General features: G+C 52.0%; 1 protein-coding gene across 1 annotated transcript in view; it reads right to left on the reverse strand.

Moving 5' to 3' along the window:
- PRKDC (protein kinase, DNA-activated, catalytic subunit) overlaps positions 1 to 25,892 on the reverse strand; it is a 2,818,033-nt gene that overhangs the window by 550,115 nt on the left and 2,242,026 nt on the right. The window contains exon 72 of the mRNA XM_086965729.1: positions 7,311 to 7,491. Within this exon, the coding sequence (XP_086821855.1) occupies positions 7,311 to 7,491 (181 nt within the window). The remainder of the gene's footprint in view (positions 1 to 7,310; positions 7,492 to 25,892) is intronic.

Here is a 25,892-nt window from a genome sequence, read left to right on the forward strand (position 1 = left end):
CAGACCAAAAGCCCAGGAGGAAGTCTGTGAGGGCTTCATCAAAGGGCAAGTGGGGTTCAGATGAAGTTGCTACGGAAGGACCTCTGTCAGGAGGTTAGTCCTGACTACCACTGTAGGGAGCTCCAAGCCTGAAGCATCGGCTGACCTACACACCACCACTGAATAAGAGGCTCCCTCCTCCGTAGCCAAGGTAGGGGGGAGAAAGAATGCCCAGGTCCGAGGAGGTATCCAGACCACTGGTGTCACCCAACTCCTCTCTCCCGTCCGGCTCTTCCAGCTGGTCTGTTAAAGGGTCTACCAACCCCTCCCAGTCCTCATCACTACCCTCAGAGTGATAGGGAACACCTGGGATGAACAAGAGCATAAAAGTACCCTCCGGCTTAGGATTTGATGCCGGCTCTGGGTCCAATTCAAGGACGGGGCCGGCGTCAGCCAGAGGCATGGCGTGCGCCGGGGACGTCGGCGCTGGGATCAGCGCCAAAGCAAGGTTGAGATAAGGTTGACCAGTACCAATCCGGATCCAGGCCTGGATGCATGAGGACCCTGCGCACCGGTGTTGCCAGCATCGAAGGCCCAGGGCCCCCAACCGACTCCGCGGGGCCTGAAGGTGCACTAGCGGAGTAGGGCTGCCTAATTATTTAATGGAGGGCTTTGTAAAATTCACAAAGCTGGGCAGGGTATGCCCCGGCTCCAGGAAATGGGTGGAGGAGCGGGGTCGTCACTGAATCAGGCTCCGGAGAGTGAGCCTTAGAGCGACGATGCTCTGGTTCCCGCGTCAAGTCGGCTGACCGACGGGGGGAAGACAAAGAGCGACGGTGCTTCTTCACCTTCTTATTGTGCTTCGACTTTCCCAGGAGTGCGAAGACCAGGTGTGGTGGCTCCACGACTTGTCTCGAGACCTTCCCCTCAAGCGAGCCCGGGAGCGATGCGGAGCTGACTGCGGGGCCTCCAAAAGATTTCAGGACTACTCCCGCAAAGACTTCGGATTCATGGCCCGACAGTTGGAGCACTACTTCGATTCGTGGTCGTGCTCCAGGCACCACAGACACACGAGGTGCTGATCCGTCACAGACATCAGTTTGTGACAGGAGTCACAAGGCTTGAATCTGGTCCGACGATGGGAAATCCCTCGTGCACCAGGAGTCAAAGACTTTAAAAGAGACATTGGCAAAATTCAGAAAATGTTTCATTAAAAAATGACTGAGGTGCAAGCTTTCTCAGGATCTGTGCTCGACTGGCGCGGAAAATAAAAGAACTGAAGTCCACGCGCATGGGCGATGTCTAAGTAGGCAACGCAACGTCATCCCGGCGACCACGACACTGACGACGGGCGCTGAGTCGACCAACACCACCTACCGACGCGCAGGGGTTTTGCTGAAGAAAAATTCTCCGGATCCAGTCTGACGCCTGGGGTCATTCTAAGGTAAGGAATCTATAACTAATAGATCTTTCAGATTCTACTAGAGCACTCATGTGACTCCTAGTGTGATTCCCACCAGGATACAGAAGCCTAAAAGGCCCAGAGGCTTCTGAGCCGACATCAGCGAGACCCAGGCTACAGGGTGAAATAACAAAATCATAGCCTGAATGTCATGGACTTGTTAAGGCGGAAGGATAGCTCGGAACAATACAGTATCAAGGATACCTCTGATGAAGGGAAGCGAAGCGGTTGTGAAGGAATCAGATGTAACTTTGACACATTGATGTAAAATCCCTACGATGTTAACATATCGGGTTTTGTTTGGAGGTGGACTGCGACTGCTTGAGGTGAGCCCCCCTTCAGGAGCCAGGTGTTGGGGTATGGTAAGACTGATATTTCCAACCACCACAGATGGGCTTCGACCACAGCCATCACTTATTTGTACACCCGAGGTGCATTTATAAGGACAAAAGGGTGAAATGAAAACTGAAAATGTTCCTGACCCACATAAAACAGCAGGTAGCATCTGTGGGACTGCAGGATAGGAATATAAAAATAAGCATCTGGCAAATTCAGTACTACCATTCAGTCTTCTGGGTCTAGGGTAAACAGAATTAGAGCCAGTGTGAATATCTTGAACTTGTCTTTCCATATAATGAAGTTCAGGGTGAAGGTCTAGGATGGGGCAAATGCCTCTGCACTTCTTTGTTATCAGCAATTAACGGGAATAACAACTACTCCTTGTAGGAAGGTACATCCTGACTATGGTTGCCCCCAACTTTTTGCCCTGTGTTTTAGCTGGTTTTGGACATAGTCGACCTGGGATCCTGCCAATCAGGACCCCAGGCCTACTGCTCTCTCTTTAAAATGGATTCCATGTACCCTAGGTACATTTCCAATTGGTACTGGGCCACCTTATCAGACCCTGTAACTCAGGGCATAGGTGTACCCAGGGCCGCCAGGGGCTGCAGCATGTATTATGCCACCCCTGGCTGGCCTCCTAAATTTGACACAACTGGCTGCATGACAGCTGGGGCAAAGTCGTGTAATCACCCTTTGCTTTAGGTATAGTAGCTCTATATCTAACCATACAATGGACACCCGAGTTCCTATCAGTCACTCCTATGGCAGGCCTTGACAATCCTGAAGGCAGAGTGCGTGGGCTCGTGTGAACTAGGTTCTGGCCCGAGCCGAGCCCGGTTGCAGCTTGCGGAATCAAGACCCAATGGCTGTTCCATGATAACGCGTACCACATCGGTAACTTCGGTGTCGCGTTATCAAGGCATGTCGAGTAAGGTGTCATGCGAATCGGGATGCTGCCCCCTCACCAATTCTGGCGACGAGGTTAGCATTCCGCCCTTCTAGAGGGACACGACATGTACGTAACTGTGAACCCCGGTTAAAGTGAACTAAAGCCTCAGCTCCACAAAATGGATGCTGCCACCACAGACACGAGTCTGACCTCCTGCTGCTGGGAGTCCTTCCAGCGAGGAGAGCTTGGACAAAGGGTTTCCTGTCGAGGGCGGTGTTCGCACCGTCCCAGACAGGGTTTGTGTATTCTGGGTAGGTAGGGCTTTTGCGAGAAGGTGACTGCGGAGTGGCACCCCGGTGCTCACTACGCATCTGCCGGTTAGAACCAGTTCCAGGGGCACCAGCCCTGGCCTGGGGAAAGTCCGGCAGGGGAGAGGGGTGTAACTACCCCCCTTCCTGGTCCCACCCCTAGGGCAGGACCTAGTCATGTACCCACCCCTTTCTTTAGAATAAAGGCCGGAGCGGGGACCCTTCCAAATTAGATCATCTTTGAATCAAGAACTACTTTCTACGAAAGGACATTCGAGACTCTTCTCAAGATTTCTCCCTTGTGACTAAGGAGTAGTCACCCTGCATCAGCGGGCACCATCTAAGAACTCTGCGGTTTGCTGTAAGTCCTTCCTCAAGGAATCCGACGGCCCAGCTTGACGAGAACCGGCTTCCCTGGCACCTCTGACCTCTACCCCCGTCATCAGCTCAGCTGTGATCTGTGGGTGCGACGAGACCTCGAGGGACCGGCCATCATCAGAACCTGCACGCTCTTAACCAGCACGACCATCGAAGCAATTCTCTGGTGAGTGCTCTGGGGTCCGAGAAGCCCCGACCCTGAGCCGCTCCAGCACCGAAGTGCAGTCTCCCAGCATCTCCACGATCTGCGTGGGGCCCTTCTGCTCGCTGCTCAGCGCGTTGTCCGGTCACTAGCCGCTGGCTTGTGCCCTTCCTTGACGACGACCGACAAACAACTCTGCTGGTCTGGTTGCTCCAGATCGGCCCTTGCTCCCTTTTCCGAGAGGAGCACCCCGGACCCTCCTGGTCCATTCAAGACGCCATCTTAGGCCTACCACGTGGCCCTGAGATCTGCCAAGGCTTGTTGCCCCAATCCTGGGCCCAGCGACGCCGACAGCATCATCCTTCGTGGGACAGCTCGCACCTCCATCCTGGTCGCCGACAACGCCTCCTGGTCCGTGAGTCCGCAGAGCCTAGCGTCGCCCACTCACCTGGTCGAGGTGACGGCCAACCGGTGCCCTCCTGGTACTCTCTGACTACTGGCTAGTAGTACGAACTTGGTCCCCTCTGCTTTCAGGTATCAACGATCTCTGATCCAGGCTTGGATCTCTACGAACTATTCATCACTGGTCGCCGGCCAGCAACTCCTTTTCTTCCGGCTCCTGGCTCGTCAGCGAAGACCCCCGACGCCTGTAAGACTTGTGCAGCCGCAGCCCTCGTGGCTAGGTAACTTCGGCATTTCGGTGCCTGCATAGCCTCCTTACTCTAGGGTCCCGAGTCCCTCGCTTCCGACTTGCCTTATCGGGTCCGCCCGAGACCACTAAACTTCCCGTGTCTCCGGACACTTGTTTTAATTGTGCACTTGAAGTATTTTCCTAAGAGATTTGGTTTGTGCTTAGTACCCTGTCCTCATAAAGAGTACAGGGCTGTTGTGATTCTTAAATAAATATACCGTTTATTTTTCATAACACTTGTGTGGTGTCCTTTCACTGGGTGTTCAAGGGATACATGTGTGGTAAACAGCTGGCTTAACACGCCCTCTCGAGTCTTTAGCCTTAGACTGCTCGTATCCACGCTACTAGGATAGCTGGTCTATAGGTTGACTTACAACCAATCATCATAAGGGTCGTTTGGAACGATACATAGCGGTCGCTAGAATAGCGAACGCTGCATATCGGGCCAACTTCTCACACTCCTTAGTTCTGGAACTAGCACTTGGCCAAGAGAGCTAGGACTTATCCTTGAAGTACAGACAAGTGTTCCTCCGGGAGATGTTGCGGTGTGGATGACATGTCTGCAGGAAAGGAAAGGAAGGGTAGGGAATAACCTTGTACTATGCTCTGGAGAACTGATTCATCTAAGGTGATGCTCATCCATCTGGAGAGGTAATAGGTGATACTGCCCCCCACAAGGCAATCGTGAGTCCCCAAAGTCAAATTACAGTTGTTTTGATGCGGCTGCTGAAAGAAGGTCTGGGGTTTGGGCAGGTCCCTGCCCTTGGGGGTTTTCTGCAGCTGAGGCAAATAAGAACTCCAACTTTCTAGGCTGTTGCTTCCAGAGCCTTGAATAACATGTTGCTGCTGGGGTAGCCGACTGTGCTAAACCCAAACAACGGGCAGTAGCTTTACGGTCTTTAAACCTCTCAAGGGCTGAGTTTGCCTTCGCTCCGAACAACTTGGCGCCGTCATAAGGCATTTAGATTAATGAACAACTGTAGAGAAGCCAGTTGAACGAATCCAGGCATATTATTGCTGATTGACATTCCTAGGCAATCAGTGGTGTCTAGGCCAGACCTGATAAGAGTTTAACCGCATTCTGGCCATTAATAATTTAAAGTTCAAATGTCATCAAGGACTACTGGTAACACATCAGATACTGAGTCCTATAAAGCATGGATGTATCTTCCTCGAAGACACAAAGTATTCACTGATTTGAGATCAAGCCTAATCGAATAAAATATTTTGGTAGCAATTGCCTTCCTTTTTGGGGTAGTGTAGTAGGGAAGGCATTATCATTGGTACAGTTTGAAGAAGTCTGTACCGCTCTCTCGGGTAGGGTGCTGCAAATGAAAATCTGGGTCACCAGGTGCAGGTTTATGGCGACTTGCAATCTAATAATAATAATTGGGGTAGGCTACCCCCGTCGCCAGAATTGGCGAGGGGGTAGTATTCCAATTCGTATGACACCTTACTCGACATGTTTTGATAATGTCAAACCAGAGTTAGCATTTAACCGCGAGGTTCATAATGCACTTAAGAGTATATGGTATGATGCTATCAGGAAACAGCTAAAGGACATGGTTCCGAAAGCTGCAGACAGGCTCAGCTCATGCTAGAGCACTATCTGACACATATCCAAGCACTCTGCCTCCAGGATCGATAAGGCCTGCCATAGGATTGACTTATAGGTTACTGTGTGTCCTTGTATGTGTTAGATATAGAGATACTACACCTAAAGCAAAGGGTGATTACACCACCTTGCCCCAGCTGAGTGATCAGCCAGTTGTGTCAAATTGTAAGGCCAGGCCAGGGGTGGCACAATACGTGCTGCAGCCCCTGGTAGGCCTTGGATGCATCTATGCCCTGGGTACCTAGGGTACACTGTACAGGGGCTCACAAGGTGATCCATGTTCCAATTGGTAAGGCACCTAAAGTGCCTTGGCATTAATTTAGAGAGAGAACAGCAGGCTGGGGGTCTGATTGGCAGGCCCACAGCCACAATAAGTCAGAAACCAGTGAAGCAAAAAGCAAAAATTTGGGGTGACCATAGGTTAGCAGACCCTACTCTCGTACAGGTGGCATACTCCGTCACAAACGTGACGTATATCCCATCCGCCCAATTAAAATTCCGAAAGGCTAACTTCCAATGGGGCAGTCGGACCACTGGTGCGGTGGTGGCTGGATCCACCACTGCCGTGCCACCATGAGTCTGGTGGTCCCTGGACCGCAAGACTCGTAATAGGGCTCTTAGTGCATTTTTTAACAATACGTTACCCTACAGGAGGAAACACAATCCGCAATATGATTCCAAAGAAAAAGATAGAGCAGTGTAGGCTATAATGGGGTTGCACTAGTAGGAGTACATGCGTTTGGGAACAAGAAATGTAAGCGCTCAACTATTCATGACCCCACTGCTAAGGAATCACAATGTACAAGAGATAAGAAACAAACTAAGTTTGGAGCGCTTATATTGCCAGAATAACAAATCCAATCAATTAGATATTACAAGGAATAATGCATCCAATAATTCTTCCTAGTATTGTAAAACCTGTTGCTGTGACAGTCAGATCATATTAATAGGAGCACAAGAAGTCACGTATTCATGTAGAAATGTCTTCTTTCATTATTCTTTTAGGACGTAAACCAAATCAACCCAGCCAACGCGTTTCATCCATACAGACTTCCTCAGGGTTTGGTTTGTGCAAGCAGACATTGGCTTCCAGCATCACTATTAAATTCACTCTAGGTTATCACAGAAAGTAAAATTCTTCTTGCCACCACTTCAATGTTACTATTAATTGTGAATGGGCATCACTATCCAAGAGCACCATGAGTTCTCCAACCCATCAAGCAAAATCCTATAAAGAATTCATGTCGCTCTTGGATACAAATTCTACAGAAAGGACTTAATACCTGTGAATTACACAATATTGGTGTGAACCACCCATGGAAGTTTCTGGTTCCAGTCTGCACCTGGATTATTTAGAAGGTGAGGAATCTGCAGGTAGAAGTATCCATCAGAATAGTACCCCTTTATATCTATCTGCAATAAACCTCAACTGCTAAATAGCGCACCACTCAAATTTAGGCAAATCGAACCTCCTGCAGAAACCCATCAGTACTGACTGACTTACCTGCTTCATTTTCTTCCTCTTTCCGGAGATGCTTATCACAGAAATCGACCAAAGTCATGTAAGCTTCAATCGCTCCAGCTGTGTCTGTATTTTCAAGGGTATGCGACTGTACCTCCTCCTCAGCCTTTTTTACTGCACTGCTCAGATAAGTGTGAGCTTTCTTGTAAAGACATGCTGCTATCTATAACAGAAGTAGAAAGATAACTAGCCTTTAGTATAATTTGGAAGTACACAATAGACAATATGTCGTGAATATGCAATACCTATCAAAAGTACAGATAAACAAGATGTGCAGATAGTTCAGGCTAAAAGAAAAGAGTAATTCTCGAAGACTTGAGACATCTCCCACCCTTAAGTAGATTTTGGACAATTCTGTGCTACAACATCCCTCTTTTATACTTTGTGCTTCCAAAAGGACACATAGTTTGGATAATTTGACTAGGTGTCTCCGGAACAGACTGCTAGACATGTACAGGAGTGCTATGCAATTAAATTAATGAAACAAACTGTGCTCTTCAGAATTCACAAGAATGCGAGGAGCTTGGCCCAACCTCAGACCTGGGTGTTTTGGGCATATAAATAGGCTCACAAGAAGCAAATACATGGTCTACTTTTTCTTATAAATACAAGAACTGATAAAAATTGCCACTACTCTGTGACACATGGAAACTGCTTGCAAGTTGTTAGGCCAAATTGTGGGCAGCGGATACCTTTCATGTGTGCCTTTAAATACATGAGCCCCCTCTCACAGAAATGCAGTGCACATACCTCTATTTCCTTCATAAGCAAGTTAGGTAGCCAATAACAGTCAATGATGAGGTCATGGAAGTAGATAATAGAAGATACTCTACGAATGGAAGTACAGTAGTCAGCTTAGACACATCTTCTGCGGGCATTATTCTTTGGGTCCATCTTCTGGGATTCTTGGAGAATTTGACCAGAATACACAATGGAACATGTTCTACTTAAGTTTAGAAGTTTGATTTCACCTTCCATTCTTATATATTTTCTGTGCTATGCAATCATTTTGCAAAATGATTTCTCAAAGCGAACACTACTGAGGAGGTGCACTCTCACCAACACATTGATGGCAGATAATTGTAAAGCAAGGAAAGTTCAAAAGAAAAAAAGATGAAATCAAGCTACAAGACTTCAGTAAAACATGTTCCTGTGACTATTCTATTGAAATCGACCATCACTTTAAGAGGCACCCAAACAAAAAGGCCTCCAGAATATATGTGTACAGCCCATATTCTTTTAATTATCAATAGTAGGCAGAAGTCAACAAAATGGCACAGGTGTTCCGTTAATTCTAATTTAGAATAGGGAATATGTAAAAACCCTTCTATCCATATATACGTGGTGCTGTAACTGTACAATAGCACCCTACTGCCACAGGTGCCTTAAAAAATGTTGGTATAAAATACCTCCATGTGACCACAAAAGAGCTTAGTACCCAAGCACTCAAAAGGAAGTCTAATGTAGTAATTTGAATTACCACTGTCTTGGTTATCTTAATCACTATTAGTTCAAATGAAAGACAGAAGCCAAATGTTTGTCGATATGCAGCATGTATTCAACACAGAAACAGCCAACATGTGTTTTGTCACACTGAGGTGACTTCTTCAGGGCTGAAAATACACATACACAAACAAGTTACTTACCTTCAGTAACGATGCATCTGTAAGAGACATATATTAGTTATAGATTGCTTACCTTAGTATTACCCCTAAGCGTCAGACTGGATCTGGAAAAATGTTCTTCAGCAAAACCCCTGCGCATCAGTCGACTCCACGTCCGTCGTCGTGCTTGCGGGGAGTGTAGGAAGGTACATCCTGACTATGGTTGCCCCCAACTTTTTGCCCTGTGTTTTAGCTGGTTTTTTACATAGTCGACCTAGGATCCTGCCAATCAGGACCCCAGGCCTACTGCTCTCTCGTTAAAATGGATTCCATGTACCCTAGGTGCATTTACCAATTGGTACTGGGCCACCTTATCAGACCCCGTAACGCAGGGCATAGGTGTACCCAGGGCCGCCAGGGGCTGAAGCATGTATTATGCCACCCCTGGCTGGCCTCCTAAATTTGACACAACTGGCTGCATGACAGCTGGGGCAAAGTCGTGTAATCACCCTTTGCTTTAGGTATAGTAGCTCTATATCTAACCATACAATGGACACCCGAGTTCCTATCAGTCACTCCTATGGCAGGCCTTAACAATCCTGAAGGCAGAGTGCGTGGGCTCGTGTGAGCTAGGTTCAGGCCCGAGCCGAGCCCGGTTGCAGCTTGCGGGAATCAAGACCCAATGGCTGTTCCATGATAACGCGTACCATATCGGTAACTTCGGTGTTGCGTTATCCAGGCATGTCGAGTAAGGTGTCATACGAATCGGGGTGCTGCCCTCTCACCAATTCTGGCGATGAGGTTAGCATCCCACCCTTCTAGAGGGACACGACATGTACGTAACTGTGAACCCCGGTTAAAGTTAACTGAAGCCTCAGCTCCACAAAATGGATGCTGCCACCACAGACACGAGTCTGACCTCCTGCTGCTGGGAGTCCTTCCAGCGAGGAGCGCTTGGACAAAGGGTTTCCTGTCGAGGGCGGTGTTCGCACCGTCCCAGACAGGGTTTGTGTATTCTGGGTAGGTAGGGCTTTGGCGAGAAGGTGACTGCGGAGTGGCACCCCGGTGCTCACTACGCATCTGCCGGTTAGAACCAGTTCCAGGGGCGACGGCCCTGGCCTGGGGAAAGTCCGGCAGGGGAGAGGGGTGTAACTACCCCCCTTTCTGGTCCCACCCTTAGGGCAGGACCTAGTCATGTACCCACCCCTTTCTTTAGAATAAAGACCGGAGCGGGGACCCTTCCAAATTAGATCATCTTTGATTCAAGAACTACTTTCTACGAAAGGACATTCAAGACTCTTCTCAAGATTTCTCCCTTGTGACTAAGGAGTAGTCACCCTGCATCAGCGGGCACCAACTAAGAACTCTGCGGTTTGCTGTAAGTCCTTCCTCAAGGAATCCGACGGCCCAGCTCGACGAGAACCGGCTTCCCTGGCACCTCTGACCTCTACCCACGTCATCAGCTCAGCTGTGATCTGTGGGTGCGACGAGACCTCGAGGGACCGGCCATCATCAGAACCTGCACGCTCTTAACGCCAGCACGACCATCGAGGTAACTCTCTGGTGAGTGCTCTGGGGTCCGAGAAGCCCCGACCCTGAGCCGCTCCAGCACCGAAGTGCAGTCTCCCAGCATCTCCACGATCTGCGTGGGGCCCTTCTGCTCGCTGCTCAGCACGTTGTCTGGTCACTAGCCGCTGGCTTGTGCCCTTCTGTGACGACATCCGAGAATCATCACTGCTGGTCTGGTTGCTCCAGACTGGCCCTTGCTTCCATCTTTGCGAGAAGCACCCCGGACCCTCCTGGTCCACTCAAGACGCCATCTTAGGCCCACCACGTGGCCCTGAGATCTGCCAAGGCTTGTTGCCCCATCCTGGGCCCAGCGACGCCGACAGCATCATCCTTCGTGGGACAGCTCGCACCTCCGCCGTGGTCGCCGACAACGCCTCCTGGTCCGTGAGACTGCAGAGCCTAGCGTCGCCCACTCACCTGGTCGAGGTGACGGCCAACCGGTGCCTTCCTGGTACCCTCTGACTACTGGCTAGTAGTACGAACTTGGTCCCCTCTGCTTTCAGGTTTCATCAATCTCCGATCCAGGCTTGGATCTCTACGAACTAATCAGCACTGGTCGCCGGCCAGCAACTCCTTTTCTTCCGGCTCCTGGCTCGTCAGCCAAGACCCCGACGCCTGTAAGACTTGTGCAGCCGCAGCCCTTGTGGCTAGGTAACTCGGCATTTCGGTGCCTGCATAGCCTCCTTACTCTAGGGTCCTGAGTCCCTCGCTTCCGACTTGCCTTATCGGGTCCGCCCGAGACCTTAATCTTTCCGTGTCCTCGGACACTTGTTTTAATTGTGCACTTGAAGTATTTGCTAAAGAGATTTGGTTTGTGCTTAGTACCCTGTCCTCATAAAGAGTACAGGGCTGTTGTGATTCTTAATAAATATACTGTTTATTTTCATAACACTTGTGTGGTGTCCTTTCACTGGGTGTTCAAGGGGTACATGTGCGGTAAACAGCTGGCTTAACGCGCCCTCTCGAGTCTTTAGCCTTAGACTGCTCGTATCCACGCTACTAGGATAGCTGGTCTATAGGTTGACTTACAACCAAACACCATAAGGGTCGTTGGAACGATACATAGCGGTCGCTAGAATAGCGAACGTTGCATATCGGGCCAACTTCTCACAGGGAGGAAGTCACAGTGCCTACGCAGACATTGCCCATGCACGCCAACACCAGTTCTGACACGACTTTCCATGACAGAAGCACAGAGCCATGAAAGACACTGACCACTGGTGCACCATGCTAGGGCCCTGCAAGGGAGTCCCTATTTCTAGGCGTCAGTTCGCAGAGCGGGGAGTATGGGTCAGGAGGTAAGGAATCTATAACTAATATATGTCTCTTACAGCTATATCATTAACGAAGGTAAGTAACTTGTTCATCTGAAAGAGACGCACAAGTTACTCCTTGTGTAACGATATATCTGTAAGAGACATTAGTTAGTGATAGGTTCCTTACCTTAGAATATCCCCAGGCGTCAGACTGGATCTGGAAGGTTTTGCTAGCAGTACCCCTGCGCGTCAGTAGGTGGTGTCCTACGGCTCCGCGTCTGTCGCTGGCGTCGTAGGCGCCGAGATGATGTCACGGAGACTACTTAGGCTTCACTCATGAGCGCTGACGTCAGTTCTGTACAAGATTTTCCACGCCATGAACGCAGAGCCATGCAAGCAACTGACCACTGGTGCCACGAAACTAGGGCCCTGAAAGGGGTGTCCTTAACCTTAGTAATCAGTTCGCAGAACGGGGAGGATGAGTGGGGCGGTAAGGAATCTATCACTTACTAATGTCTCTTACAGATATATCGTTACACAAGTAGTAACTTGTGCATCTGAAAGAGGCACGTTAGTGATAGATTCCTTACCTTAGAATAGATACCACAGCAATACCAACTTCGGCAGTGGGTCTGCGAACAAGATTCCACCAGAAAGTCCTGGAGAACAGAATGGTCAAAGAAGCCGTCTCTCCGGACTTGACTGTCAAGGCAGTAATGCTTGGTAAACGCGTACAGCTAGGCCCACATAGTTGCCTGACAAATGTCCTGCAAGGGTATGCCGCTTCCCAAGGCAGTAGTCGCTGCAGTTGTCCTGATGGACTGGGCGTGCAGCCCCACAGGAGGCTCCTTCTTAGCCAACGAATAACAGGCCTTGATGCAGAGAATGACCCACCAAGAGATAGACCGTTTGTGTTTGAGTTTGAGTTTGAGTTTAAAAGTTCTTCTTAAGCGCACGTATACCAGCGGCTTCTTGGCGCTATAGCTAACGGGGACTGAGGGTGGCGACAGGGAGGTCAAAGCGGGCCATTAGTCAAAGGATTTTGTAAAAAGATGGGTTTTGAGGCTTTTACGGAATTGTGAATAGAGGAGGATGGAGCGAAGTTCAAAGGGAAGGGAATTCCAGAGGGTGGGGGCGAGGACAGCGAATTTAGATCCACCCCACTTCTTTCTCCGGAAGCGTGGGATGGTAAGGAGGGACTGGGTGGAGGATCGTAGAGCCCTAGTGGGGACATAAGGGACGATCTCAGAGGAGATGAAAGCTGGCGCCAAACTGGTGCGGGCCAGGAAAGTAATGCATGCGAGCTTGAATTGAATTCTAGCTCGCACGGGGAGCCAGTGCAGTGATTTCAAAAGAGGGGTAGAGTGGTGGAATTTGGGGAGATTGAAGGCCAGGCGGGCCGCCTGGTTCTGTATTTGTTGAAGGCGACGCAAGCTGTATGCGGGAATGCCGGCATATAGGGCGTTCCCGTAGTCCAGGCGGGACACCACCATGGCCAAAATAATGAGTTTAAGTGCGGAGAAAGTGAAAAATCGGGACACCCTGCGAATAGTGCGCAGTGAGAGAAAGGAAGAAGATACCACAGAGCTAACCTGGGAGTAAAGGGTGAGTTGAGAGTTGAGTTTAATGCCTAAAGTTTTGACTGAGGGAGAGGGAACAGGAGAAGGACCAAGAGAAGGGGGCCAGAAGAGAGGGGACCAGGGGCTGGATGAACCGCCCGTCAACACCAGTTCTGTTTTATCGGGGTTGAGTTTAAGGTGGCACGGCACAACCTTTTTTGGCCCCCACATAGCCAATAAAGAGCTGGTCATCCACCCGGAACTGTTGCGTGAGGCTCAGGTAGAAGGAGAGAACACGTTGTGGGTCCAGACGGTGTAGCCTCTCTTCCTCCCAGGAAGGATGTAGAAGCAGAAAGTAAGTGGGCCAAGCGATGGTCTGCCCGATGTGGAAGGGCTTGACAACCTATGGCAAGAAAGAAGGACGGGTCCTAAGAACCACCTTGTCCGGATGAACAGAAAGGAAAGAAGGTTTAGAAGAAAGAGGCTGGAGCTCACTCACTCTTCTGGCAGAGGTGATAGCAACCAAGAAAGCAGTCTTCAAGGTGAGAAGACGCAGAGGACAGTTATGAAGGGGCTCAAAGGGAGCGGACATCAGATACTTCAAGACAAGGTTCAAGTCCCATTGAGGCATGATGAACGGCACAGGAGGAAAAGTGTGCGTAATGCCTTTCAGAAAACGGTTAACAACCGGGGACTTAAAAAGAGAAGGCTGATCTGGAAGCCATAGGAAGGCTGAGCTGGCAGAAAGATAACCTTTGATCGTGCCCAGAACAGAGCCCTGCCGGGCCAAGGAAAGAAGGAACAGAAGACCTTCAGAAAGAGGGGCAGAAAGGGGATCCACAAACTTGGCTGTGCACCATGCAACAAACCTGTTCCACCTGCAGGCGTATACCGTTTTCGTGGAGGGACACCTGGCTGCCAGAATGACTTCACAGACTTCGGGAAGACAATTGAAAGCTGTCAACTGTTGCTGCTCAATCTCCACGCAAGGAGGTGGAGGCTGGACAGGTGCGGGTGAAGGACTGTCCCCTGCTGCTGAGACAGAAGTTCCTCCTGCAGGGGCAGTCTGATCGGAGGATCGAAAGCCATGTTCATGAGCTCGGGGTACCAACATTTTCCTGCCCAGTCCGGTGCCACAATAATGACTTGGACTTGAGCTTCTTCAGCAGTCGGGCAGAAGTGGCACAGCCAGAAAGGCATACAGGAGGTCGCAACTCCACTCCTGATGAAAGGCGTCGCTGAGCGAGTGCCAAATTGGAAACTACAACAAGCAAAACTGCTGAGACTGCGCATTCTCTTCGGTGCCAAACAGATCTAACCAAGGCTCTCCCCACTGCTGAAAGAGACCTTGGACCACCTCTGAGTGAAGACGCCATTTGTGATCTACCCGGCACCGGTGGCTGAGTTCATCAGCCCTGGCATTCAGGGAACCTGCCAGGTGTTGAACCACCAGAGTTGTGCCCTGATGTTCTAGCCATGTCCAAAGGCGAAGAGCGTCTTGACATAGGGTCCACGACCCCACCCAGCCTTGTTTGTTGCAGTACCACATGGCGGTGGTGTTGTATGTGAACACCTGCACTATCTTCCCCTTGAGGAAGGGAAGGAAGGCCTTCAGTGCCAGGAGGATAGCCTGAAGCTCCAACAGGTTGTTATGGAGCCCGGACTCCACCGGGGACCAGACTCCTCTGATCTTCCCCTCTCCCAGATGGCCGCCCCGTCCCATGACTGATGCATCTATCACCACCAGGAGTTCTAGTTGGGGAAGGGAGAGGGATGTGCCTCTGACCAAATCCTGGTCTGTTAACGAACAAGTTACTTACCTTTGGTAACGCTATATCTGTAAGAAACATAGGTTAGTTATAGATTCCTTACCTTAGAATAACCCCCAGTCGTAAGACTGGATCTGGAAAGTTTTTCAGCAGCAGTACTACTACCTGTCGGAAGATGGCATTGGTCGACTCCGCGTTCGTCGTTGTGGTCACCGGGATGACGTTACAATAGCTACATAGACGCCGCCCTCGCGCGCTGACGTCAGTTCTGTACATGACTTTCCACGCCAGAAGCGCAGAGCCATGCAAGACACTGATCACTGGTGCACAAAATTAGGGCTCTGAGAGGAAGTCCTTCACCCTAGAAGTCAGTTCGGAGAACGGTGAGGATGGTGGGTGGTAAAGAATCTATAACTAACCTATGTTTCTTACAGGTATGTAGTTACCGAAGGTAAGTAATGTAGGAGCGTAGGGTCTGCAATCCTATGGTCACCCCAGATTTTTGCTTTTTGCTTCACTGGTTTACGACTTTCCCTGGCTGTGGGCCTGCTAATCAGACCCACAGCCTAGCTGTTCTTGCTCTAAAATAACACTCATGTACTTTAGGTGCATTTACCAATTGGTATTGGGTCACTCTTGTAAGTCCTTGTACAGTGTACCATAGGTACCCAGGGCATAAGTGCACCCAAGGCCTACCAGGGCTGCAGCATGTATTGTGCCACCCCATGGCTGGCTATCTAAACAGACACAAATGGCTGGTAACACAGCTGGGGCAAGGTGGTGTAATCATCCTTTGCTGTAGATATAGTATACCTATATCTAACCCCAAAATGGACACATATACTCCTATAAGTCACTCCTATGGCATGCCTTATCAATCCTGAAGGCAGAGTGCTTGGAATTATGTGAGATGGTGCTCTAGCATGAGCTGAACCTGTCTGCAGCTTTAGGAACCATGTCCTTATAGCTGTTCCATGATAACGCTATACCATATACACTTAAGTGCATTATAATCCTCGCGGTTATTGCTAACTTTGGCATTGCATTATCAAAACATGTCGTGTAAGGTGTCATACGCTTTGGAATACTACCTCCTCGCCAGTTCTGGCGACGGGGGTAGCATTCCACCCTTCTAGAGGGATAAGACATGTATGTAACTCGAACCCCGGTTAAAGTTAACCAGAGCCTCAACATCACAAAATGGATGCTGATGCCACAGACACAAGTCTGACCTCCTGCTGCTGGGAGTCCTTCCAGCAACGGAGGCATGGACAAAGGATTTCCTGCCTGGGGAGGTGCTAGCACCACCCCAGACAGGACTTTGTGTATCCAGATAGGCAGGGCTGAAAGGAATAAGACATGCCTGGGGCACACAAGGTGTCCCTGTGCATACCCCGGTTCAAACCAGTTGCTGGGGCACTCCAGCCCCAGCTCTGGCGTGAAACCGGACAAAGGATAGGGGGTGTAACCATCCCCTTCCTGGTCCCACCCATGGGAGGGGCCTAGTCACAGTACAGCCCCCTTTAGCAGAATAAAGGTAGGAGCTGGTCCCATTCCCAATTAGATTATCCTGAACAACTTTACAAGAAGAAACTCTGGAATTCGACGTTCTGCTCCACAGAAGACTGAAGAAAACTCCCTTGTGGCCAAGGAGTGACCACCCTGCACAAGCAGGCACCATCAAGCGTCCTACCGGTTCACTTTGTCGTCCATCCTGGTGGAACCAGACTTCAGAGCCCGACGAGACCCGGACTTCCAGACCTCTCCGACCTTAACCCACATCTGCAGCACAGCTGAGATCCGTGGGTGCGACGAGACACGGGGGAGCGGCCATCTTGGAGAAACTACACTTTGCTTCCAGCACGACTTCTGAGGCATCCTCGAGTAAGTGCTTTGGGGATTGAGAAGCCCCAGCCCGAGCAGCTCCTGCATTAAAGACCAGCCCTCCAGCATCCACGAGATCTGTGTGGGGCCCTTTTGCTTGATTGCTGATTGATGCGTTGTCTGGTCACTTGCCGGCTGGCTAGTGGCCTCCTAGACGACGATCCTTGAAATATACACCGCTGGTCTGGTTGCTCCAGACTGGCCCTTGCTTCCTTCCAAAGGAGAAGCACCCCGGACCCTCCTGGTCCGCACCAGACGCACAAGTTACTACTTGTGTAACGATATACCTGTAAGAGACATTAGTTAGTGATAGATTCCTTACCTTAGAATATCCCCAGGCGTCAGACTGGATCCGGAAAATTTTGTGAAGCAATACCCCTGCGCGCCGGCAGGTGTCGTCCGAGGCTCCGCGTCAGTCGTCGGCGTCGTTAGCGCCGGAATGACGTCGTCGGAGTACTTAGACGCCGCCCATGCGCGCAGACGTCAGTTCTGATACCCAGCTTTTCCGCGCCAGATACGCAGAGCCATGATAGAACCAACACTGGTGCCATGAAACTAGGGCCCTGAAAGGGGATGACCTTAACCCTAGATATAGGTTCGCAGAACGGGGAGGATGGGTGGGTCGGTAAGAAATCTATCACTAACTAATGTCTCTTACAGATATATCGTTACACAAGTAGTAACTTGTGCATCTGAAAGAGACACGTTAGTGATAGATTCCTTACCTTAGAAAAAATACCCCAGCAATACCAACCCCGGTGGTGGGTCTGCGAACCAATAATCACACCAGAAAGTCCTGGAGGACAGAACGGCCAAAGAAGCCATCCCTCCGGACTTGGCTGTCCAGGCAATAATGTCTTGCATACGTGTGCAGCGAGGCCCACGTAGCTGCCTGGCAAATATCCTGTAAGGGTACTCCTCGGCCCAGGGCAGTTGTAGTCGCCGTGGCCCGAGTAGAATGAGCCCGTAAACCCACAGGGAATTCCTTCTTTACCAAGGAGTAACACGCCTGGATACACAATGTTGGACTTGGGTACTTCTGGCAGGTTTACCCCTGCACTTTTTGCTTTTAATGGTGACCTGGTGATGGTGATTTTTTGGGTTCTGCGCACTTTCACTGTGTACCAGTGGAAAGTGCGTGCGCACTCTGAGTGCGTGGAGTAAGGTTGGCCTGCCCTCCCATAGGAATGCATGGGGAATGTATGTGTCCCTGGTAGTTCCTGATGCGTGGGATGTATGGGCTCGAGTCTGGTATGTGCGAACTCGTGAGAGTGAATGCTGCGCAATGGTATGTGCGGCGTGTATGTGTCTAGTGGGGAAGTGCCACTTCTAGACATTGATGTACTTGTGCTATGAGGGTGCTGGAGTGTGATTGGCTGGAGCTGGCTGGCAAGCCTGGCTCCAGGAAGTCTGTGTGGGTCTGCCCCGGTGGTGAATAGAGAGATTAGCATGCTGGTGTGAGGAAGGGGCTGCACCTGGTTCCTGAATGGGGCTGGGCTTTCCCCACACAATGCTGGCTCCGCCCCCTGTGGTGCGTCCAATGACCCTAGCCCTGCCAGTGAATGAAAAGGGTGGTTGAGCACACCAAGAGTGCTCCAAAACCATCTGCGACTGGTTTCTCCCCCACCCTGCACCTACAGACAAAGGAATTTACAGTATAAGAAGGGGCTGTGTCCCCTAACAAAATGTTCTCTTCCAGGATCCTGAGGGGGCTGCTGCTGTTGCTGGGCAGGAGGACCGCCACTTGGACTGTCTTCCTGCCTGGAGGCCCAGTGAGCTGGCTCTGGGCCCAGCCTTGCCCCCCCCCCCCACCCTAGGAGGACTTTGTTCTAGACCTTGATTTGTCCTTAGTGCTGGGAGCGCTTTGTTGGTGCCTTTAGCGCTGGGAGTGCTTCCCTTTCACTGCTGAGTGCTGGGAGCGCTTTATTCCTGCTTTACAGAGCTTGGAAGCGCTGCATTGTCTCTAAGCGCTTGGGAGCGCTTCAGGTGCCTTGGCCGGTGCCCACCCGGCATTTGCCGCCCCATGTGGTGGCCGAGCAGCGCGGGTGCCACCCCGCTCATTGCTGCCTTCACTTTGCCCCTGTGGGTTTCACTGTTGTCGGTTATGGTTTCACTCGAGGGAGCCTACCCCTCAGTGAATTAGCCCCCGCCTACAGTGCTTGGACGGGCCGCCGCGGTGCCCGCGACCACCCGGAAGTGGTTGGCCGGCCGGCCAATTGTAGCGCGGCCCTGCCGGAAGTCCCGCCCCGCAGCCCGGACCAGAGAGGAAGCGTGCTGGTTCCCCCGCGGGGCTCTCCCGAGGAAGAGAGCCCCGCCCGCCGCCACTAGCAGCACCCGGCCCCTAGAAGCAAGTCCGGGGGTAGAGAGGAGCAGCACGAAACCCGCAAGGAGCCCCCGCCAGAGTAGCCCGGTAAGTGAGAAGGGCTAGGGGAGGCTCCGTGTGGCAGGGTGTCGCTGTCTTGAGCTCCTGAGAGGCTCAGAAGGGCATTTTTTAATTCAGAGTTCCCCGAGTGGGGCTCCAACGTCTGGCCACATCGTCCTAGAGCCTGCGAGGCTCGTGGGGGGCAGTTGGTTTTGTCGAGTCTCCCGTGAGAGACTCCAACAATTGCCAGAGCAGTCTTCTTTCTCCCCCAAGCGGCCCCATGTGTTGATGAGCCCCGGGAGGCTCAAGGGGGCATTTATTTGTCTTGAGTCCAGGAGGGACTCCAACGAGGGGCTCATCATTAGTTAAGAGCCCAGAGAGGCTCAGGCGACCTTGCTGTGTATAGAGCCACGAGGGCTCTAGGCGCATCAGTTTATTTTGAGCCTGAGAGGCTCCGGAGGGGCCAGTCCTTTGTTTAGAGCCCAGAGGGGCTCAGGGGACAGTCAGTTGGCCAGAGCATGCGAGGCTCCAGTGTTGGCCCCATCCTTGTTACACAGCTGCCCAGCACTTCGTGGGCAGCTGCCACGTTTAGGCCCCTCACACTGGGACACAGGGCGTCCTAGCCCCAACAAGGCCAGTTGGCCCATGGACAGTCACAGGTGGTGACTTATGCGAGTTGGCGCAATTGTTCTTTAATACACCGCTGAATGTGTAGTTTATGCATCATGTGTTTTCCTTCCCTGCACCTCTGAATGTGTTTTAATGCGTCATGTGCCATGTTCTTACACCGCTGAATGTATGTTATGCATCATGTGTTTTCCTTCCCTACACCTCTGAATGTGTTGTGATGCACCATGTGTAATGTGCTTATACCCCTACAGGTATTGTGATACTTAGGTGGTTGTTCTTGCTAGTACAGGTGGTGCTAGTGAGGTCCTGGTTCCCTGCGTGACCTGTTCCTAAGGTGGTTAGGGTTGCGTAGGTGGTACTTACCAGTTACCAGAAGTTACTGGTTGTGTGCTTCATATTCTAATTTGTGCTACAGTGATTTATATTCTATGTCCTAAGTGCTAATTCTACCTACTGCTAAGTTCTAAGAGTGCCTATTCCTGACAGTGGTCCATGTGGCCCAGTCTTGTACATATCCCCTGTAAATTCTGCCCGTGCCTGTTGGCACATTGTAAAGTGTGTGTTTTTATCTAATGTGTTTTGGTATAATACAAAGGCTATTTTTATATATAACCTTGTGTGGAGTTTCCTTTGTGGTGGGCCTTGGGTGTTGTTGCTGGGGTGCGTGTGCAAATACTTAACTCATATAGACTCCAAGTTTAGCCTTGCTGCTCGCGCCACGTTACCTAGAGGGTGAGCAGGGGATATCTTGGCGTGTAACTTCCTTGCCCTGACTTAGGAGTGGTGGTCTCCGACTGACTTTGGCGCAAGCCCTGGCCAGCCAGGGATCCCATTTCTAACACACAAGATGATCCACCGCGAGATGGTCCGCTTGTGCATCGCCTTTCACTTCTTAGCGCCCACGTAACCAACAAAGAGTTGGTCATCCACCCGGAACTGGCGTGTGCGATCCAGATAGTAAGAGAGAGCACGTTTTGGGTCCAGACGGTGGAGCTTCTCTTCCTCTTTCGAGGGATGCGGGGGCGGAAAGAAGGTGAGCAAGGTAATGGACTGCCCAATGTGGAAGGCCGTGACAACCTTGGGTAGGAACGAAGGTCTCGTCCGCAACACAACCTTGTCCGGATGAACAGAGAGGAAAGGAGGTGTAGAAGAAAGAGCCTGGAGCTCACTCACTCCCCTGGCAGAGGTCATGGCAACCAGGAAAGCAGTCTTCAAGGTAAGAAGACGGAGAGGACAGTTATGGAGCGGCTCAAAGGGAGCACACATTAGATAAGTAAGTACAAGATTCAAGTCCCACTGGGGCATCATGAAGGGAACAGGAGGGAACATATGAGTGATGCCCTTTAAGAATCTGTTGACAATGGGGGACTTGAACAAAGAAGGCTGATCAGGTAGCCTTAGGAAGGCGGAAAGGGAAGAAAGGTAGCCCTTAAGAGTGCCCAGGGTAGAGCCCTGCTGGGCAAGAGAAAGAAGGAAGAGAAGAACCTCAGAGAGAGGGGCAGAGAAAGGATCCACAGCCTTTGCTGTGCACCATGCCACAAATCTGTTCCACCTGCAGGTGTATACCGACTTTGTGGAGGGACGCCTGGCTGCCAGAATGACATTACAGACTTCGGGTGGCAATGGCCTCAACTGTCGCCACTCAATCTCCAAGCTTGTAGGTGGAGACTGGACAGGTTCGGGTGCAGAACCGTCCCCTGCTGCTGCGACAGAAGGTCTCCCGAAGAGGCAGACGAATCGGGGGATCGACTGACATGTTGAGTAGCTCGGGATACCAGTATCTTCGTGCCCAGTCCGGAGCCACAAGGATAACCTGGGCCCGGTCACTCCTGATCTTCTTCAGCACTCTTGGCAGAAGTGGTATAGGTGGAAAGGCGTACAATAGACAGCAACTCCACTCGCGCCAAAAAGCGTCCCCGAGCGAGTGCCGCCTTGGCAACGCGCAGAACTGATGACATTGAGCGTTCTCTTCTGTGGCGAATAGATCTAACCAAGGCTCTCCCCACTGCAGAAAGAGACCTTGCGCCACGTCCGAGTTCAGACATCATTCGTGATCCATCATGCACCGTCGGCTGAGTTCGTCCGCCCTGGAGTTCAGGGAACCTGCCAGGTGTTGAACCACCAGGGTCACGCTCTGATGTTCCAGCCACTGCCAAAGGCGCAGAGCCTCCTGGCAGAGGGTCCACGACCCCACCCCGCCCTGTTTGTTACAGTACCACATGGCGGTGGTGTTGTCTGTAAACACCTGCACTACACTCCCCCAGACAGAGGGGAGGAATGCCTTCAGTGCTAGACGAATCGCCCGCAGCTCCAAAAGGTTGATATGGAGCCGGGACTCCGCCGGAGATCAGAGGCCTCTGATCTCCACCTCTCCCATGTGGCCTCCCCAGCCCTGGAGGGACGCGTCCGTCACAACCACGTGCTCCGGTTAGGGAATGGAGAGTGATCTGCCGCTGACCCAATCGCGGTCCGTGAGCCACCACTGCAGCTGTCTCGCAGTGCTCTCCGAGATCAGGACATGGTCGGACAGGTTGCCCTGATGCTAGGAAACTTCAGGTTCCACTGCAGAGCCCGCATCCGCCACCGGGCGTGATGCACCAGAAGGATGCAGGAGGCCATCAGCCCCAGAAGCCGCAGCGTCAACATGACCGAGACTCGGGGATAAAGGCTGGAAGATCGGAATCAGAGCATGTATATCCCGAACCCGCTGTTCGGGTGGATAAACCCGAAACTGCGCCGAGTCGAGTACTGCTCCGATAAAGAGGAGCTTCTGAGAGGGGCACAGGTGTGACTTCGGCACATTGATGGAAACCCCCAGCTGGTGCAGGAGGTCTGCCGTAGTCTGGAGGTGGCTGACGACTCTCTGGGGCGAGCCCACCTTCAACAACCAGTCGTCGAGGTAGGGGAAGACTGAAACCCCTAACCTGCGCAGATGAGCTGCGACCACCGCCATCACCTTCGTGAACACCCGTGGGGCGCTGGTAAGGCCGAAGGGGAGCACGGTAAACTGAAAGTGCTCGTGGCCTACCGTGAACCGCAGGTAGCGCCGGTGGGCTGGCAGGACAGGGATGTGGAAATAAGCGTCCTGCAAGTCTAACGCTACCATCCAGTCTCCTGGGTCCAGGGCAGTTAAGACCTGAGCCAGAGTCAGCATTTTGAACTTCTGCTTCCGGAGGAAGCCGTTGATGTTCCGTAGGCCAAGATAGGGCGTAGGCCCCCTTTGCCCTTCTTGGGTACCAGAAAGTAGTGGGAGTAACAACCACACCGTACTTCTGGCTCAGGAACGCGCTCGATGGCCCCCTTGGCCAAAAGGGCCGTAACTTCCTCCTGCAGAAGTCGCAAATGATCCCCCGATACGCGGTGGTATCGCAGTGGCATGGATTGAGGGGTTGTCTCGAAGGGGAAGGAGTCGCCCCTTCGGACGATTTGCAGCACCCACCTGTCCAATGTGACAGTGCGCAAGTGGGAGTAGTGATGGCGAACCCTGCCCCCCACTGGCGTCACATGGGCCTGAAAGCACGGACTAGGAGGGTTTTGAGGCGGATACTGAGGGGTTAGGTGTGGACTGGCCTCGCCATTGGCCCCGACCGCCTTACACGGCGGTTTCCACGGCCGCCACCGCGTTGGATGTTAGTCTGCGGTGCGTGGCTGGCAGCACGTGTGGGGGCACCCCTTACTTGGCCACGAAAGGAGTGAAAGGCACCCGTTTGCTGGCGCGGGCCGAGAGGCCCAAGGACTTGGCCGTAGTCCTGGAGTCCTTAAAGCACTCAAGCGCATGGTCTGCCTTGTCGCCAAAAAGGCGACGGCCATCAAACGGCATGTCCATGAGTGTATTCTGGACATCGGCCGAAAAGTTGGCGGACCTCAACCAGGCGTGGCGACGAATTGCCACCGTCGTTGCCATCACTCTGCCTAGTGAGTCGGTGGTATCCAGCCCACACCGGATAGAATATTTTGCTGCATCCCGGCCTTCCACAAGGGCCTGGCCGAGTTTGGCCCGTACCTCCAACGGACACTCTGGCAGCAATTCCGCGACTGTGTCCCGCAGAGAGTGGGTGTACCGGCCCAAGAGGCATGCAGTGTTGGAAGACCGCAGTCCCAGACTAAGGGAGGAGTGTAGGAGAGTAGGATCTGCAATCCTATGATCACCCAGATTTTTTGCTTTTGTTTCACTGGTTTACGACTTTCTCTGGCTGTGGGCCTGCCAATCAGACCCACAGCCTGGCTGTTCTCTTTCTAAATTACGATATGTACCCTAGGTGCATTTACCAATTGGTACTGGGCCACCTTATCAGACCCCGTAACGCAGGGCATAGGTGTACCCAGGGCCGCCAGGGGCTGCAGCATGTATTATGCCACCCCTGGCTGGCCTCCTAAATTTGACAACTGGCTGCATGACAGCTGGGGCAAAGTCGTGTAATCACCCTTTGCTTTAGGTATAGTAGCTCTATATCTAACCATACAATGGACACCCGAGTTCCTATCAGTCACTCCTATGGCAGGCCTTGACAATCCTGAAGGCAGAGTGCGTGGGCTCGTGTGAACTAGGTTCTGGCCCGAGCCGAGCCCGGTTGCAGCTTGCGGAATCAAGACCCAATGGCTGTTCCATGATAACGCGTACCACATCGGTAACTTCAGTGTCGCGTTATCAAGACATGTCGAGTAAGGTGTCATACGAATCGGGATGCTGCCCTCTCACCAACTCTGGCGACGAGGTTAGCATTCCGCCCTTCTAGAGGGACACGACATGTACGTAACTGTGAACCCCGGTTAAAGTTAACTAAAGCCTCAGCTCCACAAAATGGATGCTGCCACCACAGACACGAGTCTGACCTCCTGCTGCTGGGAGTCTTTCCAGCGAGGAGAGCTTGGACAAAGGGTTTCCTGTCGAGGGCGGTGTTCGCACCGTCCCAGACAGGGTTTGTGTATTCTGGGTAGGTAGGGCTTTTGCGAGAAGGTGACTGCGGAGTGGCACCCCGGTGCTCACTACGCATCTGCCGGTTAGAACCAGTTCCAGGGGCACCAGCCCTGGCCTGGGGAAAGTCCGGCAGGGGAGAGGGGTGTAACTACCCCCCTTCCTGGTCCCACCCTTAGGGCAGGACCTAGTCATGTACCCACCCCTTTCTTTAGAATAAAGGCCGGAGCGGGGACCCTTCCAAATCAGATCATCTTTGAATCAAGAATACTTTCTACGAAAGGACTTCGAGACTCTTCTCAAGATTTCTCCCTTGTGACTAAGGAGTAGTCACCCTGCATCAGCGGGCACCATCTAAGAACTCTGCGGTTTGCTGTAAGTCCTTCCTCAAGGAATCCGACGGCCCAGCTCGACGAGAACCGGCTGCCCTGGCACCTCTGACCTCTACCCACGTCATCAGCTCAGCTGTGACCTGTGGGTGCGACGAGACCTCGAGGGACCGGCCATCATCAGAACCTGCACGCTCTTAACCAGCACGACCATCGAAGCAATTCTCTGGTGAGTGCTCTGGGGTCCGAGAAGCCCCGACCCTGAGCCGCTCCAGCACCGAAGTGCAGTCTCCCAGCATCTCCACGATCTGCGTGGGGCCCTTCTGCTCGCTGCTCAGCACGTTGTCTGGTCACTAGCCGCTGGCTTGTGCCCTTCTGTGACGACATCCGACAATCAACACTGCTGGTCTGGTTGCTCCAGACTGGCCCTTGCTTCCATCTTTGCGAGAAGCACCCCGGACCCTCCTGGTCCACTCACGACGCCATCTTAGGCCCACCATGTGGCCCTGAGACCTGCCAAGGCTTGTTGCCCCATCCTGGGCCCAGCGACGCCGACAGCATCATCCTTCGTGGGACAGCTCGCACCTCCATCCTGGTCGCCGACAACGCCTCCTGGTCCGTGAGACTGCAGAGCCTAGCGTCGCCCACTCACCTGGCCGAGGTGACGGCCAACCGGTGCCTTCCTGG

Source organism: Lissotriton vulgaris, chromosome 4_1, assembly GCF_964263255.1.
Source record: "Lissotriton vulgaris chromosome 4_1, aLisVul1.2, whole genome shotgun sequence".
Taxonomy (NCBI): Eukaryota; Metazoa; Chordata; class Amphibia; order Caudata; family Salamandridae; genus Lissotriton; species Lissotriton vulgaris.